This window comes from Eleutherodactylus coqui, chromosome 13 (assembly GCF_035609145.1).
Source record: "Eleutherodactylus coqui strain aEleCoq1 chromosome 13, aEleCoq1.hap1, whole genome shotgun sequence".
Classification (NCBI taxonomy): domain Eukaryota; kingdom Metazoa; phylum Chordata; class Amphibia; order Anura; family Eleutherodactylidae; genus Eleutherodactylus; species Eleutherodactylus coqui.
In genome coordinates this window covers 36,383,676-36,404,067 of record NC_089849.1, presented here as the reverse complement: position 1 = coordinate 36,404,067, position 20,392 = coordinate 36,383,676, and the positions used below count along the sequence as shown (strand labels likewise).

The 20,392-nt window shown below is 41.9% G+C and overlaps 1 protein-coding gene across 1 annotated transcript in view; it reads right to left on the bottom strand.

The window, feature by feature from the left end:
• The window catches only part of KCNH4 (potassium voltage-gated channel subfamily H member 4), a 145,921-nt gene that overhangs the window by 16,319 nt on the left and 109,210 nt on the right, over positions 1-20,392 (bottom strand). Inside the window, exons 2-12 of the mRNA XM_066585820.1 lie at positions 18,789-19,022; positions 18,367-18,498; positions 17,806-17,933; positions 12,944-13,187; positions 9,032-9,189; positions 8,568-8,775; positions 6,527-6,721; positions 6,048-6,247; positions 5,197-5,446; positions 3,851-4,065; positions 3,572-3,610 (exon numbers count right to left, since the gene is read on the bottom strand). Coding sequence (XP_066441917.1) covers positions 3,572-3,610; positions 3,851-4,065; positions 5,197-5,446; positions 6,048-6,247; positions 6,527-6,721; positions 8,568-8,775; positions 9,032-9,189; positions 12,944-13,187; positions 17,806-17,933; positions 18,367-18,498; positions 18,789-19,022 — 2,003 coding nt within the window. The remainder of the gene's footprint in view (positions 1-3,571; positions 3,611-3,850; positions 4,066-5,196; positions 5,447-6,047; positions 6,248-6,526; positions 6,722-8,567; positions 8,776-9,031; positions 9,190-12,943; positions 13,188-17,805; positions 17,934-18,366; positions 18,499-18,788; positions 19,023-20,392) is intronic.

Genomic DNA, 20,392 nt, shown 5'->3' with positions numbered 1-20,392 from the left:
GGACTGCGGACGATGGGATACACATATAATGGCGGACTACTGGTGAAACATCCATCGCGAATGTCCGGGAACATCTCATGGCAGGAAATCATAGAGATCTAGTTTCAGTGATGTGTCTCAATGAAGGATCTTTTTTGTTTTGTTTGTGTTCTAGCTTCTTGGGGTTTATCTTTGTACCTTCAGCTTTTGATTGGCCGTCATTACATGTATAATACAATATGTGTACATGCATATATTTATATGGGCATATGTCATATCTTGATAAGTAGACCTGATGGAGAAAAACTAATTTTCAGAAAAGTTCTAACATCTCAGCCACCAAACATTGTGTTCCCCAGTGTAACCGTTCCGCGTAATAGGTCCCTTAGAATCAGCCTCCACTTTGCAAAACAAAATCACCTCTATCAAAGCGTTTAGCTGAGATCCTAAAACGCTTTGCATCCTCGGCTGTATTTTTGGTAACATCAAGCTATTGTAAAATGCCTGCTGTGAAGACTAAAAGGGGTATTCCCATCGGGAACCCTATTCCAATGTGCTGCAAATAGAAAACTAAAGTACTTTTCCTCGTTGTTCGTGCTGCTCAGCAGCTCTTCTATTCAAATAAACAGCAGAGCGCCGCTATAGTAGGTGGCTGGGCTGAGAGTTATTGCTTATGCACTGCAGGAATCCCAGCCACCCAGCGGATCGTTGCACATGGAGCTAGAAGTGCATAAACATTGGCATTTCAAGAAAATTGGTATTTTTGCAATAGACATGGCATTGTTAAGTGCGTTTCCTATTTGCAGCACATTGGAATGGGGTTCCTGAGATGGAAATGCCCCTCTAAGCTTCCTATATACATTGTAATAGAGCTGATGGATCCTGCCATTTTTGGGAGGTTCTCCAAAAATCTAGTGTGTATGAGGCCGCTTTCAAACGGGCGACAAAACCCCGGGATTTTCTCGCGATGCGACAGTGCTACAAATTGCATGTATGTTAAGCCCGTGCTTTCCAATGGGTTCCTTCACATTAGCGATGTTTTAGGCTGACTGGATGTCATAACTCTGCTCTTCCCCATGCCTTTAAAGGGTTCTGAGTCCTTAATATAATATGGCAAAAACATAGGAAAACACCCCCATAACTCTGCAACGTACTTATAGGGCAGTGACCTTATTACATTTCCATAACTCCCATAGAAGTTAAAGGGGTTTTCCAGGGAAATATTATTGATCACCTATCATCAGGATAGGTCAATAGTTGATCGGCTGGAGTTTGTCACTTGGGACAGCATGCACACCCACTCAGTTGATCGGTCGGGGGCCAGAGCGACGGACCCCAGACGATCAACCAGATGATAGGTCATCAATAGTACTTCCCTGGAAAACCCCTTTAACTAGAGATAAGTGTGAGTACCAGAGGTGGGTCCCTTGTCTATAAGACTAGGCATATGAATGTGGATATTCCATGAAGAACTCAAGTGGGAATATCCCTTTAAATAATTGTGAACCAGCATTTGGACAATAGCTTACTGACATGTATGGCAAGCTTAAAAAAGGTTGTCCGAGATCTCTTTTTCTATAAACCTTAGTATAAAACAAAAAACAGCCATGTATTCACTTCTCCCGGCTCCCTGCTGTGTCCCATGCTTCTGCTCAGTTCTTGCTCTGGTTGTTTACAGGCTGCGGTCCCGCCTGCTTATGGGATGTCACAGGCTGCTGCAGCCAATGACAGAGCTGATTGTTTGTTTGCTGGGTCCTGTTATTAGCTGCAGCAGCCTGTGATGTCCTATAAACAGGTTGGGGTAGCCTGTAAACCTGACGCCAAGGGAGAGACCTGGAGTAGCAGCGCATGTCACGGCTCGGAGCAGGAAGAGGTGAGTATATGCTTATTTCGTGTTTTAGACAGGGGGGCTGTGATTTATTATTTTTTTCCTATATCTCAAACCTTTAAGAATGCAGATCAACTGATCAGAGATTTCTGGGAAAGATGATGATGATAGGTTAGCTAAGTGAAAGCCAGAAGAGTTTAATTTTGAGTGCATTTATGGAAATTGAATGTGATCAAGATCAGTACAAGAAATCTAAAATACAGGGTGTTCCTTTCAAACCTCCCACATTTAAGTCAATCAGTATGCTAAAAATATAATGAATAATGGATTGTAATTAACACTAGATAAAAGAAAAACTCACAGAATGTTGGGCCTCATTTATCAAAATTGTCTAATAGTAAAACTGTGTTTGTTAACCATAACAACCAATCACAGCTCAGCTTTTATTTTAGCACATTAGTATAAAAAAGAGAACCTGTGATGTGATTGGTTGCTTTGGGCAACTACTGATAGATAGTTTTGATAAATGAGGCTTTTCATCACATGATTTTTGTCTCATTTTAAAGACCTTGTTCACTACGCAGCACCACAGTTGGATGAAGCAAAATTGCGACGGAGTGCACAAATAATAGCGTGGTATGTCTGAGCAGGATCAATAATGTCATTGCAAAGAAATAACTGACAAGTGTACAGAGGAGATGCACCTGCTGGAAAATTTAATTAAAGAGTGGTTCCAGAAGTTTCTTGTGACTGGAAGTATTCTATAGCAGTCTGAGGGAGCTCGTCAAAGTGAGAATGTGGAAGAAATTTGAGTGGGGTTTAAAAGAACTCCAGGGAAATCAATCTGCTAAGCATCCGCCCTGGACAGCGAGAGTAACAAACAGAGAAGTCCTGGATCGTATAAGACCCGATATATATCACTGAAGCAGAAGATGACCAGACTCAGACTCACGTATTTTGGCCATTTAATGCTAGCAGAGAAAAATCTATAATCCTTGAACAGATCAGTGGCAAAAGAAGACCTGGCACCAAAGAACATGATGGCTGATACTGTCAAAGCTGAAAATGGATATCACATAACTAAAAGAAGCAGTGCAAAACCAGGAAACCTGGAGGGAGCTTGCCTTTATGGTCACCGAGGTCACTAAACGGCTAACAGCAACAATGAAGGGCAGGAATATTGGTCCCTGTCTCTGTATACCTTGACATGTTGGAATAGTTCCTATATCCTCAAGTTGACTATCTACAACCCAAGATCATCTTCTACTGAAGCTCCCCCCACATTTGAGTATGGATATTTGGAGTTACTCACTAACACCTTTCCATATCACTGGATTGGACACGGTGGACCAATTTGGTAGCCTTCTCATTCACTATATCTTACCCTACTGGATTTCATCCTCTGGGATTATGTAAAGGATTGTGTATTGGAAACTACATTGAACAACCTCACAGATTTGCAAGCTTTCATCCATGATACGATTATAACAGTGAACAAGTTGGAGAGAACATAGCAAGAAATTGAGCATAGAATGGATATTGTTCATGCTACCCATAGGGCACATGTAGCGGTTTATATAGTATGTGCCAAAAAATTTAAGTCATTCTTACATTTCTTGTAGTTTCATTTTCCTACCATCCATACTTTCTGCTTTGTGAACTGATAAAATGTGGGAGGTTTGAACAGAACACCTTGTATATCTTTATATGCAACAAAGTACTAAATTAATTGCACAACTTCAACTAACTGAAAGAATGTATTACCTGTGATAGTCGTGGTGATCGGCAGAACCTGTAGCATCCCTAGAATCAAACAGAAACAAGACGATTGATAATTGTGGGTCAAACCTGCTTTGTATAGTGATAAGGATAACATATAGAGTATAAGAAATCAAAAACAAAGTCATTCCACTTCTTCACTTTCTACTGCAACGATGACCTTAAAGGGTGGCATTGCATATATGAGTGGAAATGCCGTATACATCTATAGATAAGAGATTTTATAATTCACTTGATGATATCCGATTTTGATTAGCTTCTTACATCCGTCTCACTGCCTTCACGCAAGTTAAACGTCAGGTCGTGGTGGATGTCTGCCATAAATTTACTAGAGTACTCCGGGTACAGTTCCAACACCTCCAGTAGTCCTCGAATGCTGAGATATTGCAGATCACAGTAGGTCAGGGCTTTCACATCTGCATTCGTTTTTATCACCTGTTCCTTGTTGGAGATGTCGGCACCAATCAGATCTCCTTTCCCTAAAATATGACGAGTAAGAAAACACTTTTTATGGCGTGGTATCTACACATAGTAGGAAAAGAAAATATACGCTGTCAGTGAGATGCCTGTAGATAACAAGGCAAACATAAGGTATATGGTCCCTGGAGGTTTTGTCCATACCTCGAAAACATACCGTGTATACTCGAGTATTAGCCGACATGAGTATAAGCCGAGACAATAAGTTTCATCACTAAAAACTGGGAAAACTTATTGACTCGAGTATAAGCCAAGCTATACTCTAGTATATACTAGGTTAGAAAAAACCTTCGTACTTACCTCCCAGCCGGCGTCTGTGTGACACGCTGCTTTAATTCTCCCCGCTGTCATCCCCCGCCGTCCTCTCTGCTTGGCTCTGTCAGTGTTGTGTAAGTAAGCGCTGTGATTGGATTGAGCGCCAGCCAATCACAGCTGGCGCTCAATCCAATCACAGCACTTATTTGCACAGCACTGATGGCAGGGGATTTGAAAGCCGAGCAGGGAGATGACTGCGGGGAGAATTCTAAAGCAGCTTGATTGGCTGTGAATGATCAAGCACCGGCTGTGACTGGCTGACACTTGATCCAATCACAGCTCTTACTTACACAGCGCTAATGGCGGGGGATGACAGAGCTGAGCAAAGAGGACGGCGGGGGATGACAGCGGAGAGAATTCAAGCAGCCTACCGCACCGCCGCCGGAGACACAGACGCCGGCTGGGAGGTGACTAAGGAGGGTTTTTTTAAAGCCTTACTTGACTTCGGTATAAGCCGAGGGGGCTTTTTCAGCACAAAAAAGCGTGCTGAAAAACTAGGCTTATACTCGAGTATATACAGTACTTTGCTTGGCTTTTTAAAAATTGTGTGAAGTTAGTCAAAAGAGTAGTTTAAGGTAACATAGTATGTTAGACTGAATGAGGACAATGTCCATCTAGTTCAGCCTGTTTCAACCCCTAGTTGATCCAGAGGACGGCAAAAACCCCAAGAGGCAGAAGCCAATTAGCCTGTTTGGGGGAATATTTTAGGTAATTTGTAGGGATAAAAAGTATGCATCTCTGTGGGATTGTCTAGTGCCCTTTTTAACTGTTAGCTATGCACTTGCGATAGTACGAGAAGAAGTAGAAGTAGTACTCACCGAGAATAGCCAGCACCATATTGTCCTTCAAGACTTCCAGGGATCCTGAACATACAAAATAATTGGCTTGCAGAGCATCTCCTTGCCGTAGAAGGTACTCCCCAGGGGCACAGAAGGAGGTTTTGATGTGCAGGGATAGGGCACGCAGGCATCCCCGACTGGCAGTCTCAAAAACTGGTAACTGCAAGATGTCCTTATTGAGGTGCATTGCTATATCAGCACGTAACTCATCTGGAAAATCTTTTAGCAGCTGGAAGAAATAAACGGCATCAAATGCTAGAGACATAAAAAAAGAAAGATGACTTAACAGTGTGCGGCTCACAGTTCAAGCTGCCTAAAAAAAAAAAAAAAAATGAAATGACCTCTAAGTGACTGACATGTCGTATGAGACATACTGTAATTTAGATAGCCGGACAAAAATAACTATTAATATTGGATCGCAAGATGGATTTTTATAACAATTAGTTTTGTGGGGGGAAAAAAACATACCCTTTTCTTGTTTATGGTCAGTGGCGTACATAGAAGAGTGGGGGCCCCATAGCAAAGATGAAAATGGACCCCTTTATTAAGGTGCTGGGTTTTAGCACTTAGGATAGAAGGGTCTAGTGTTTGTTTTACCTCCTTTCCCTTTCCATGACTCTTAAGACCTTTCCAAACCCCCTTGTTTTCGGGCAATTCAGTTCCTCTAGAGAGGTAAGCCGTGCAATGGTTCCAGTCACCCAGTAGAAAAGGACATAGCACGAAACATCACTGGGCCACGTGGTCTACTCCTATGGTATGTACACCCTTGTTTATGGGCAATGTGGTCAAAGGCAGAATAAAATAATATGAAATAACATCATGTTCTCTACCTCATTGGCATCAATGCCGTTGTTGACAGACCAGGTTGTCTGAAAGTACTCCAACATACGTTGTTTAAGCTGCTGGGGCAAGCGATGAACACGGATAAAATCCTTAAGGTCCTTCATACGTGTATGGTACAGGGAGCGACGGGAGTACATACGTTGGATGATGGCTGTCACATTGCCAAAAACCACCGCATGCATTAAAGCTGCAAGGAACAAAACAACACCACTGGTCAATACAGGATCTTAGTAAGACAATACCCATATGTCCTCTAAGATATTGTCATCTCTTGGCTTCCATGAGGAGCACCATTAATAACCCCATACAGATCCTTCTCATACTCAAGAGCAAGATGGTGATAGAAATGACCTTGTTTCTCACATGATTAGTAGGCTGTGCAGAGTAGGAAAGGAAGGTCCTTGTTGTCTATACTCTTGGTGCTAGACTGTAAATTCAGGAAATATGAAATTACATCCATACTCACCTCCTATCAACATAGTACAGATGGAGAAGATCTTCTCAGCATCAGTATTAGCACAAACATTGCCAAAGCCCACACTGGTCAAGCTGCTGAGGGTAAAGTAGAGGGATGCTATGTACGCACTACGAATAGAGGGTCCCCCGATTGAATTATTTATGTAAGGCATTTCAAGCCGCTTGCCCAATTCATGGAGCCATCCTGCAGGACAAAACATTTGCATTCAATACTTTATGCATTTCCATGTACAATGTAGTCTTTCATTGCTAGTATGTGAAGCCAAGTTGAGATCTGTGCTGACATGCCAAAAGCCATGGGACAGGAACTAATACTGTGTAGGACTCTCTCTAGCCGGAAACAATGCAGCAGCCTGACATGGCATTGATTGCACAAATGGATGGAAGATGTCTAGAGGGATGTTGAACTATGTAGTGTTCATAGTTACCCACAACTCCATGGTATTTGTAGCTGCAATATTGACTTCTTTACTACAGCCAATAAATACTTGATTGGGCTCATGTCGGGAAACGTGCAGACCAAACCATTCATAGGATACAATACAAGGATCTCTCCCATGATCTGTTTATACCCAGGACTGTGAGGGTAACAAGAGGGCATCCGCTACGTTTAGAGGAAAGAAGGTTTCATCACCAACATAGAAGGGGGTTCTTTACTGTAAGAGCAGTGAGACTGTGGAACTCTCTGCTTGAGGACATGGTGATGGAAAAATCGATAGAGGCGCTTAAGAGGGAACTAGACGTATTTTTAGAGCACTACAGCATTACAGGATATAGACATTAAAGAACCAGAATGGTTGTTGATCTCAAACGTTGATCCAGGGATTATTCTGACTGCCATTATGGAGTCAGGAAGGAATTGTTTTCCTCCAGAATGAGTGTAAATTGGTTTCTGCCTCACTGGAGGTCTTTTGCCTTTCTCTGGATCAACAGGAAGGTGGGGGGGGGGGGGGGGATGTTTACAGGCTGAACTGGATGGACATTTGTCTTTTCAGCCTAGCAGCCGATGGTATAGAGCTTTATCCTGCTGAAATATCTCATCATTGTGGGGGTACATGAAGGGCTGCAAAAGGTCACTAAGTGGTGAGAAGTAGCAGGCATTGATTAATGTCTTGAATAGGTGAAGTAGTGGACCCAATCCATGCCATGAGAGCATACCCCACATCAGTATGGAACCCTCACAAGCTTGTTGACAACTAGGGTCCATGGCTTTATGGGATGCGTCACCCAAATCCTACCATTAACCTAAAACAATTGGTACCTTGACTATTCAGATGGTGTCATATGTTGACAGTCCTATTGGGTCCAGTTAGCAACCTCATGAGCCCAAATGAGGTGCTATGTCTGGTGTTGTGGTATTAACAGAAAAACACTGGTAGATCTTGTACTCCCATATCCCATGCAAACTAAAGAACACTGCACTGACCTGCGGGATATGCATGTAGGGTCATTGAATGTCGATGTCGTTTCTACCAGAGTCGCTTTTCTGTTTGTAGGGGCAATTCTAGCCAGATGCGAGCAGTTGTGAGCACTAAGCACCTGTAGGTGCCCACTGCACTGTCCTCTGTGCGTGGTAATGCCTCCTATGCCATTTTTCCCAGTACACACGTGACTTTATGGATTGAGGAATTTTAAATGCCTGCACAACTTTGGAAATGGAATATCACATCCATCCGGCACCTACTATCATGCCTCGTTTTAACTCCGATTCGAGTTATCTTGCTATGAGCATGCTAGCCAATGCTCAATCTCACTCACAACATAACTTCTCACAGCTTATACAGGTGTGGTCATGCCCCAGCCATCACCTGATGTGAAGCACTTCATGATCAATTTACATACTGCTATCTCATGACTTTTGGCACGTCAGTCTGAAAAACATTCATCTCTGAGAAAGGATGACAACATATCGAAATATCATAGGAAGAAAAAAATTCCAAAATGACACTGTGTACAACATGGTTTTGGATGAACCTCCATTTATAATGTCAAATTACTTTTGTGTATTTACTGTATGTGGTTATTCTTACCAATGTCCCAGGTGACAGGGTCATTGCTTTCCATTTCTTTGCGGCCAATCACGTACCACACACAAGCCATCCAGTGAGCCAAGAGGGCAAACATGGACATAAGAAGGGTTAGCACCATTGCACTGTACTGAGAATATCGATCCAGCTTCTGCAGCAACCTCAAGAGCCTCAGCAACCGAATGGTCTTTAGCAGATGGACCAGAGACGTCTTCCATTATTGTGTAAGAGAAGAAAGTTGTCAGGCACAGATCTATCAATATCTCAGCTTTCCATGTGTCTCTTTCTCTATTCATTTGCTCACACATGACTATAAATATATATTTTTATTCTTGTGAACTACAAGGAATAATGGTTTCCAGAAGAGATAACTTTTTACAATTCAGCTACCCCCCAAACATCTGTTATAACCTTGAAGCAATGATATTTAATATGTTTTAACCAATGAGCTGACATTTGTTTCTTACCACTGTGACATTGAATGCATAGAGAAGATCAAAGGGCAAAGCAGCAACGAGGTCCACAAAAAACCATGTGGCGAGGTAGTGAATACAGATCGAACGGGTGTCATAGACCACTTGTCCAGAGTGACTGACGTAAGTTGTCCGGAAATTTAAAATGATATCTGTAAGAGGAGAGATTAACAGAATACTGCTAGCCAGGCGCTTTTTTTTTTGCTGATCAATAGCTTGCAAATAGAAAAATTATGTATTAAACACCATTCAGTGGAATCAAGAGTCACAAAGGATAATCATTACCAACTTAACTTGTGCAGTTCCTGCCCTAAGGGTGTTGGGATTCCATGTCATGTATGTCTGATAATGAGTTAAACACAATACGTGACTGTGGGGCCAAACCTCTGGGCAAGAGGAGGCAGAGGACCGCAGCATTGTTGGCAGAGATGGCACATTCAGAATTCAAACAGTATATCAGTGTTAGTAATTTTCACCCATTTGGGATTAGTTTAAAATTTGAATAAGTTGATGATGATGTATTTTATACAATATTGGTATAGCTATGGGTTTTGTCCTGCTTCTGCCTTTGGGAAAGGACTGTAGATAGGATTGAAGGGGGCTGGCAGGGCATGTGCCCCCAGTGCTGAGTATGGGCCCAACAAATCACTCTGCCTTGGCCAGAGTATTTAGATATAGAGGGAGGACAGAAAACTGAATACTTGACTCCTTAGTGGCGATATCACCGCTGAGATCCCTACCGATCCTGAGAGTGGGATTCTCAACATCACCTCTTCTTATTGCGGGCTCACTGCACCTACTCAAAAAGATATGGAGATTGAATGGAGCGATGGTCGCACATACACGGCGCCGCTCAATTTATTTTAATGGAGTTTATGGAAATAGCCAAATACAAAAACTTGCCTATCTCTAACAGCGCCATTGAAGATGAATGAAGCAGCGCAGTGGAGCTGCCACTCCATTCAATCTCCTCACTGCTGTGGATACAGTGAGCGTGCAGTGAGGAGGAAAGGGGACAAAGAACCCACATTCCCAGGATTGGTTTTTGGTGAATCGTAGAGACAACCAGAAATCAAACTTTCATCACCTATATACTTTGGGTAGATAATAGAACTTAATTTTGCTACAACCCCTTTAAGGTGCCCATAGACATTGAACTAAAGTTGATGAATATAGACAATTCAACCCTAACTATTGTTTGGTGGGGGAAATTGGATTACAAACAATCATTTTTCCAATTTATTAATGACCGTCATTGTGTGGACAGAAGTCGGACTATGTTTGAAAATGTTTGCCAATGGCCAGATGAAAGATCTTTCGTCTTGTCCTTCTCCGGTGTTATTCAACGTGTATGACCAGTTTGAACAACTATAACAGCCAATGTGGACTTAAAATGAGTATAACTACATCTATGAAATGATCATTCACCAGATTGTTGTTCGTTTTATGGTTGTTCAACCATCAGCCTACTTTTGTCTAATTTGTATGGTCCCCTTTACGAGCAGTTGTTGCATTGGATGAGTTAAACAACATCCCTGGTGGGGCCGTAGTAACAACCTGTTATACTAAATATCCCTTTTATGTGTATTACATCTGTTGAATGGTTGATGGGGGTGCACAAACTGTATACTCAACTATGGCAGGGTTTAGTCCTCTGAGCATCGTGGTAATTGGAACAAGTGTCCTGTTAATTAACTCTTGTCTGAGATTAGCAAAATCTTGATTAGATTTGTTTCTACATTCTGCCTAATCTGTGTGATTCACTGCTGCATTACTTGATGACGAAAGTATGTCTCTTGAAGGCCTGTATTATTAGTGTACAGTAGAACAAAGCTACAGAGACTTGCTGTGCACTTGACTAAGGAATTTTAAAACGCCTCCGAGAAGAGCCATCCTTACACACTACAGTGGAGATTGATCTAGATGGAGCGTGTGGATGATGTTGCGATGCAAATTCAGGATAGGATGCAGCAGATGGAGTAAACAAAATGTACAATATTCATTCAAGTACAAAGGAATGAAAGAATAAAGTTGTGATGGCAATTAGGCAGTTTACCTTTTACCTTAAATTATCTCTAACTGTGGCTAACTAAATCTTAGGATTATTATTACTTTGTGCAAAATACTGAAAAATGCCAGAAAAAGAATATCAACAATACTTTCCAAAAATCGCAACCCTGTAATACTGTCTTAGTCCATAACTAGAGTTGGAAATTTGCTACTTAGTCCAAGTTCCTTTCACGTAGCACCTCCGTGTACAACAGGTCTGTTGCTTAACTAGTTACATCTTTAGCGGTGTGAACACGTAATGTTTGTATTAAGGCCGGTCTCACTTACAGTTTCATTGTATGGGAATCACCACTATTACCAACTTGAGCTTGTCCCAAATCAGGAGTGCAACTCTACCATATTGTATTCCTTGGTTCCTTGTCGCAATCAGCTGTGGCCAAGAGATTGTAGCTGTAATACAGTTACTTTCTCCCTGTTTGCAGTAGGAAGTCTCTGGCTCTTCTGGTTAGCATCCTCTGTTTTCTCACATCCAGAGTATGAGCTTCCGCTGTTCTTCCTCTGTCTCACCAGCAGCAGCTCTCCTGCAGTCTATGGCAACTCCCTTGCAGCTCCCCTGAAGCACCTCAGCTCACTGACTTAGTCGCTGGATCATAACCACCCCTTCTGCCACTGCTTTATATTCAGCAAAGTGTTAGGACACCACTGTTTATACCATAGGAATTGCAGCAGAATAATGATGATTTTTAGACCACATGAAAGATTCAATCAGCAGTAATCTAATGATTTATCACTGATGATCGTTCGCTCGCTGCACGTGTTTACACCTTACAGTTGTCATGCAAGCCATTTGATCTTACGCTTATTCGCATTAATTGTTACGTGTAAAGGGGCCTTTACACAAATGGCTGGTATATAAACAGCGCAGATAGATAATGTATACTGACGTCATCATCCACACTTTCTGGTTTTAGCATTTTTGTTAGCAGATGCCTATGCACTGGTAAGACGGGCAAGTGCTGCCCCTCCTACCTCAGAGCAGCATCTTCTATTTAGATAAGCAAAGGTCCTAGAACTTACTAGGCACTGTGTGTATAAAGGTGCTGCGTGGCATGGAAGGATTCTGAGTGTGACAGTCTGCAGATGTTACAGCGACCAGTGAGCAAAGTAGCAGGAGATGCTTAGCATCAGTTGAGAACTGGAAGACTGCATTGGTGCAGGAGTAACGAGGTGCAAGCGAGAATACAAGCTCTGCTAGGAGGCTGAAGGAGGATTTATGTAGCATCAGGATTGTAAGTGAGGTTGACCTCAATAAAACCCAAATTAAGTGCACACTCACAGTAACTTTCAGGGATTAGCAGACCTGCTAAGAGTGTAGTGAGACAAGTAAGGCTCGAACAACTGGTACGAACTGTGACTGGGATTTTTTATGCTGAGCTTGGGGATCTTGGGTTAATGTACTACATATCTCCACAGAAGTCTGTAGTCTACAGAAAGTGTGTCATTATTCACGGCAGGGGCATATTGCTACGGGTCACATTTTAATTGTGGTTCAAAATACAACAAAAAGCATGAACATTGCCTTAGGCTAATTTGACACAGGCGAGTCTGATATTTGGCCATGAAACGCAGCCCGATATCATGCTTGTGAGATCGCGGAAGTAGCAATCCTTTTAGCTGCCCCCCATAAAAACTGCCAAACCTCAGTCATTTAAAGAAAAAAGTGTCCATCATAAAAGCTGCTAGAACATAATGGTGGATTTGCTATTAATGCAATAGACTTATTTGCTAGAAATGAACCTGTGGGCATTTGTCCTATGGTAAATGTCCTTACACATACACTGCAACAAGTGTCGGGTTATGTTACATTGTAGCAGTTCTGCACCGACATAGGCTTACCTAAGATAAATAACATTTCCACAGCGATGTCGCTGACAATTGTACTTCGGGCTGCAGAGACGCTGTCATCGTGGCCTGTGAAGCAGACGTTGTAAGGGACGGTGACAGCCACGTAAAAGGTGGCTAAAAGGATAAGCCAGTCCCAGAGGGCTTTGAAGATGCTGTAATGAAGAAGGATGAAGCGAGGCTTCTGGACAGACGCTACTTTGTATTCGGGGAGGGAGGGCTTGTTATCTAAGAGGTTCTGGGAACAGAAGAAAGAGAAGAGTGATTGAATAAATACTTTGTGCTTATAATTCAGGTTACGGCAGCGGTCAAATCATTGTGTGTGCTAAAATAGAAATTCTCTTGGTTCATTATAAAAAAGGTCGACCAACAAAAGTAGGAGTGGATGTGGAAGTAGTCACATTTATAAAAGGCTTGGGTGACCTAGGACCTAAGAACTCTGGTAGAATCCCATGTACCACGTTATCACAAAAGGTTAAAATGAGTTGTATATAGTCATAATACAGCACCCATAGAAGTGTTTGGGGCCTTACTGTACCGCTGTGGCATGTTCTATTGGACATTGTATTATGGGGGTATTCTCCACCAGAAGCCTTACGTCTAAGGGAGTATATTTCCTTAAAGGGGTTATCCAACCTTTAAAAACTGATGTCCTATATTCAGGAGAGACCTTCAATATCTGACTGGTGGGGGTCCACCATTTCTATAAGATAAGTCAATAGTTCTCAAAATGGCCGCTATAAATAATAAGGCGTTCTGAGTACAAACAGATTTGTCCTCAGATATAAATACTGAAGAGGCTATGGTTCCCCTTCAGTCAGCTGGTCGGTGGAAATCTGGAGTGGGGGACCAGATATTGATGAGCTATGCAGATCTATGTATCAAAAAATACATAATTTGGTGCTTTTTTTATGCAGAATTTGGGGCGGATTTCACCCCCTCATTTGATAAGGTGGAATCCGCACCGAAAATCCAGTGCTATAATTGACATGCCGTGGACTTAAAGGGGTTGTCCCGAGGCAGCAAGTGGGTCTATACACTTCTGTATGGCCATAATAATGCACTTTGTAATATACATTGTGCATTAATTATGAGCCATACAGAAGTTATAAAAAGTTTTTTACTTACCTGCTCCGTTGTTAGCGTCCTCGTCTCCATGGAGCCGACTAATTTTTGGCCTCCGATGGCCAAATTAGCCGCGCTTGCGCAGTCCGGGTCTTCTGTGTTCTTCTATGGAGCCGCTCGTGACAGAGAGCGGCTCCGTGTAGCTCCGCCCCGTCACGTGCCGATTCCAGCCAATCAGGAGGCTGGAATCGGCAGTGGACCGCACAGAAGAGCTGCGGTCCACGAAGCAAGAGGTTCCCGGCGGCCATCTTCACAGGTAAGTATAGAAGTCACCGGAGCGCGGGGATCAAGGTAAGCGCTCCGGTAAGCTGTCTGTACGTCCCTGCATCGGGGTTGTCTCGCGCCGAACGGGGGGGGGGTTGAAAAAAAAAAAAACCCGTTTCGGCGCGGGACAACCCCTTTAATTTCCGCTCTCCAGATCAGTCTCTTCAGTGGATATTTTTCAGCAGCATGAAAACGAGTGTATGAAAATGTAATTCACTTTGCTACTGGTGTAGATCCACCCCGTGTGAACATGCCTTTAAGGGGTGACTCACACATGGCGGATTGGCTGAGGATTTTCCACAGTGGAAAACATCTGCAGCAAATCTGCTACAATATTTGCACCATTTGACTGGATGAACATGGGCGGTTTTTTTTCTGGTTTTACAAGATCACTCCGATTTTGGGTGCATTTTACTGCGTTTCAGCGATTTATTTATTTATTTTTTTGTGAATACTCGTATACCTGTTAGAGCAGATTTTAACCCAGATTCTAGTGTAGATAAGCAGCAGATTTCATCTCTTCAATTCAAAGGGTGAAATCCATGTTGGATTTGCATCATAATAGATTTTTTTGTGTGGATATCCACTTCAAAAAATTTGCAGCAAATCCACCACATATGAACATACCCTAAGGGGGTTTCCAGGATTACATACATGATTTCTTACAAGAACAGCACTACACATGTCCACAGGTTTTGTAAGGTATTGCAGCTTAGTTCCATTCACTTTAATACTGCTGAGCCTCAATGCCACCTATAATCCGTGGACAGCTGTGCTGCTGATTTTTTTCAAGAAACAGCCACGGTTTTCTAGACCTGGAGAAGCACTTTAACACTTTCCCATCCCAGTGTATCTGACAGACAGTCTATGTGACATCATTGTCTCTCCGCCATGGTATCGCGGATGGCCGATGGCTTGCCATGGCAATCAGATGCCAGTCAATGGTGTCTGGGTCTGCCTTCACCTGTGATCGATATGCATTGCAGTACAGAAGTACAGGTTATTAGCAGAGTGATCATAGGATTGCAGGTTGAAGCCCCTCTACAGGGTCATAAAAAAATAGTTACAAAAAAACCCAAAAAACACGTTTGGTATTGTCACATCCATAACAATCCGTACAATAAATCAAACACACTTTTTTATATTGCATGGCTAACACTATGAGGGGTAAAAAATGGAGCCAAAATGCTTTTTTGGTTAATTTTGCCTCCCAATAAAACACAATAAAAGGGATCAAAAAAGCCATATATACCCCAAAATGGTACCAATAAAAAAAACTACAGCTCGTCATGCAAAAACAAGCCCCCCACAGAGCTCCGTCAAAGGAAAAATGAAAAAGTTATGGGACTTCGAATGCAGCAATGCAAAAAAGCAAACAAGCAAACAATATTTTTATAATTTTGCATTTTTATTGTGGAGAAAAACCTAAAAAAATATTAATTTGGTATTGGCATAATTGTACCAATCCTCAGAAAAAAATGTATCATGTCATTTATGCTGCATGATAAACAGTGTAAAAAAAAGGCAGAATTGATGTTTTTTCTCCCTGCCCTCCAAAATACATTAATAAAAGTTATACAGTACATTATATGCATCCCAAAAAATAAAAACTACAGCTGGCAACGTAAAGAACGAGCCCTCATATGGCCATGTCGATGGACAGATAACAAAAGTTATGGCTTTTGAAGAGGGGAGATGAAAATCCCCCCACCCCACCCAAATTGTTGCGTTCTTATGGCCAAAATAGGGTGCGTCACTAAGGGGTTAAAGGATAGGCGGTTAGAGAAATTCAAGGTTCATCTGGGTAACAAAGGAAATGTTTTTTCAGAACTGTTTTTTTGACCGTTATATTGTGTTTTCCTGTTGTGTTTAGGCCAGAGTATCACTATCTCCATTCTATCTCGGTTTGGACTTCTGTCGCTTACACTTCACCATCTCGCTGTCACATTGTCAGTACGGCCTGATCTAAATACTTCTCGCTCCCAATCAAACCGCGTCTTTGATCCTGCCCATTGAGTAACATAATCCTGCTTATCTGTTACACTTTCTGTTCTAATCTGATTAGGCCAGGACTGACTTTTCATTTTTTTTTAGCAGTAGATACATCTGACTGTTACAAAAGCACCAAATGTTTCCGTGCTTTACTCCTACAGAACAGCCTTATCAAAGCAGACTGGTTGGACCAGATTAGAGAACAGAGGTTAATGGAGAGACTGATAGGATCTGCCGAAGGTCATTTAGCAAAGCAACATCTGTTAGCTAAAAATTCTATATCTGTCTGGCACAGGGTGGCAGCTTCACTGCTTTGCTTTAGAAGGCTTTCATGGAGTATCCAAGGATTAACAAGTGTATCCATATGTATTTGACGAAAAGAAGGCAAATTGCAAGCTCACATTGACTGTAATTTTATGAACTATACACTAAAATAAACCAGTTTTGCTGACTCATGTTTAAAAAAGGGAAACTCTGGGGGAAATCACAGTTATCACCTAGAAATTTTCCACAATCAATGCAAAGTAACCGCTCAGGCCTGCATCGTGTCACAATGGCAGATCAGCATTATGTAGTGTGATCTACCGTTGTTTCCAGGCCTCTTTCTTTAAGCTACCCATACATATTAAGATACTTTTACACAGGATAACTGTTTCTGTGTACTGTGAAGAGTAGTCAGACGGAAGCCAGGAGTCATTACCGGGTAGTCACGTTTGCATTACCAATAGATGAGGCAGGAAGCGTAGTCAGATGGAAGCCAGGAATTGTTATCGGGTAGTCACATTTGCAGGAGAGGTGCAGATATAGGAGGTGATGCTTGATCAAGGCAAAGGGAATACCATAATATCGCACTGAGGGAGTGGCAAGGCCAGGCTTTTATAGCATGTCCAATCAGGAATAGGGTGGAGTTAAGACAGGGACTGGATTGCAGGAAAAGGGAACAAGACTGAGGTAATGCAATGGAGCTGTCCAAAGGGCTGATGGCTCAGTAGGTTGAGCTGCCGCCCAGAATGCAGAAGGTCCTGGGTTAGAGTCCCGACATTTCATAGAATCATAGAATGGTAGAGTTGGAAGGAACCTCCAGGGTCATCTGGTCCAACCCCCCCTGCTCAGTGTATATTAAAAATAATTGCACTCCATAGGAGGGTTCGTTATTTTTAACATTATGTAATAACTGGCATTAAACTCTTAAAGTGACTGGCATTAATAGTACAGTCACATCTAGAGTTGTCGTCGTCCAATCTTGTTTAGTAATCATTCCTTCTTGCCTCCCATTAGAAATGTAAGAATTAGAGGCCCATAAACGTGTACACTTACCTAAAGTTACTCTTAAAGGGGGTTTTACCAAGATCTAAAGTTATTCTCTAGGGGATAACTTTAGATCTTTGCACAACCATTTTAATTGGTCAACAAACTTGCATTCTTGAGATTTCAATTGTACCAGCCTTTGTTCCATTTATATGCTCTGTACTTACATTGTTTAGTTTTATGTCACTTTTGTTTCGTCCAGTGACTTGTCCTGTTAGATGGCAAAGCATGGTTCGGCTCTGTCTTCTTGCTGAGCTGAAATGTGAAGAACCAGGACGACGGTTCTTTTGTTTGTCTGTCAAAAACAGCATAAACTACATTCAGTATGTACAAGAAAGGCAAAAGGTCTGCTACAATTAGGGTACTTTTACATGGCATGACCGTCCCAATTATTATCATTCCTGTGCTTTCACACATAAAATGATAATCATTAGGTAAATGGAGCTGGAGTGCACCGGAGACCTCTTCAAGTTGCCCGCCTCCATTCAGACTAAACAGGCAGTTGTTCATAGATGAGGGACTGCCTGTTTACACAGGTGAGCTGAAAACCCAGCAACTCGAACAAGTGAACGATTGTCGCTCATTTACCCCATCGGGACCCTTGTTTACATGGAACGAAAGTCGCCCGTCAACACTCTGAGTGATTACTCGCGGGCTATCGGACCATGTAAAATTCCCCTTTCTGAACATTCGTTTTCACACTTCTTAGCTTCAGTGATTATACTTACCATCCTTCTTATCAACATGTGAGGCTCTCATCCTGTGCTCTGTGACGTCCTTAAAGGAAAAAAGAAATAGGACCACCTCGCCTTTTTCATTTTTGATGGGCACAATGTCCAAGAGACACCAGAAGAGATCTCCTGTATATAACAAACAACATACAACTAAAGGTTAAAATCTGGAAATACAGAGTGGGCCACGGAAAAGTAGCCCAGCACTACACTGTTATGAAAGCTGTCTAGAAAATCTGTTTTATTGCCCCATAGTAACCAATCACAGCACACCTTTCATTTCTTATACAGCTATGGTACAATGAGTCATAAGAGTGTGATGCCGGCCTACTTTACCGTGAGCCACCTTGTATGACACAAATGTTAATAAAATAATCACTTATGGTACATTAAAAGAAGCAGAAAGATTATGAACTCACCATCTTTTTTGTAGAAGCACACCTCCGCCTGGTACTCCTGCTTCTCATCCAATGAACTTTCAATCCCCAGAAGGACTGTATCACTTGTCTCCACCCCATATAGGAAACGGCATTTACAGTTCTTTTGCATGACCTCTGTGCGACCAAAACCAGTGAGATCACAGAAGCCATCGGAACAATATACAATAGGGTAACCATGTTGGACTTGGGCATTGGCCAGTAGAAAATTGCTATCTGCAGAAGATAGTGAGAGCTAAAATTACTGGATAGATATCTAAAGAGAATCTTACATCCATGTTATAAACTTTTGCTAATATGGTTGTTGACAAAAAAAAGGTAAACCCAAAAACACAAGTTCTGACAAACAGTAATATTGATGATGCTGTTTAAACCTTGGGACCACCACGTTTTTGGACCATTAAGTGTTGAAATGCAGAGTCTTTAGTGGACATAATGGCAAGGGGGCATCTTCTACGTCTTGAGGAAAGAAGGTTTCTACATCGATATAGAAGGGGTTCTTTACTGTAAAAGCAGTGAGACTATGGAACTCTCTGCCTGAGAACATGATGTTGGTGAACTAAAAAAAAAAAGTTTAAAAGGTGCCTGGACACCTTTCTTGAGTGTTACAATATTACAGGTTACAGTCACTAATTAATTCAGACAGGTCAGTGATCCAGGGATTATTCTGATTGCCAGATTGAAGTCAGGAAGAATTTTTTCCCCTTAAATGGGGAAAATTGGCTTCTACCTCATTGTTTTTTTTTTGCCTTCCTCTGCATCAACATTGGGGGGGAAATAGGCTGGACTGGATGGACATCAGCCTAACATATAGTATGTTAGACTGGATATCAGCCTAACATACTATGATACTATTGTGTTATACACAGCCCCCAGCACAAAAACTGTTCACCTGAAGGCCGGAGTTCTATGGATAGACAACTGTACACAAGACTGATTCACTATGCAGAACTCTTAAGTGTTCTCTAAAGTGGCATAGAACACAACCATTAGATATTGGAGCAGTAAAATATGACCTCTGAAGTGATAAATGATGCATTAATAATCTATATTTGGTGATTTTTAGAAGGTGTCTGAAATGAAATAATGATCTAAGACTGATTTCCATATCTGGCCTGTGCCCGTTAATGCACTGAACTTTGGAGACCGAAGGGATAACTTAACACTGCACCCATACAATGGCATTTTGGAGAAATTTCTCAAATCAATTGAAGTTGAAACATTCATGTTCTTAAATATAGCCGAGGCTGGCACAGCAGCAAAGGAGGATCCCACTACACATTGAACTCTATAGCTGCGGAATTAGATGTTACGAAAGGAAATGTGATGTCCAAAATCTTTGGCCTTAACATTTTTCTGGATCCATATTTTTCATTGTAATAGATGAACTACTAATTATAGCTAGAAACCTATGCTAGGCCAGGATACACCTGAATTCAATATGCCAGTTTTAGAAAACAAATGGCAAACAAATGCATTGCAACTAGAGATGAGCGAGCGTACTCGTCTGAGCTTGATACTCGTTCGAATATTAGGGTGTTCGAGATGCTCATTACTCGAGACGAGCACCACGCGGTGCTCGACTC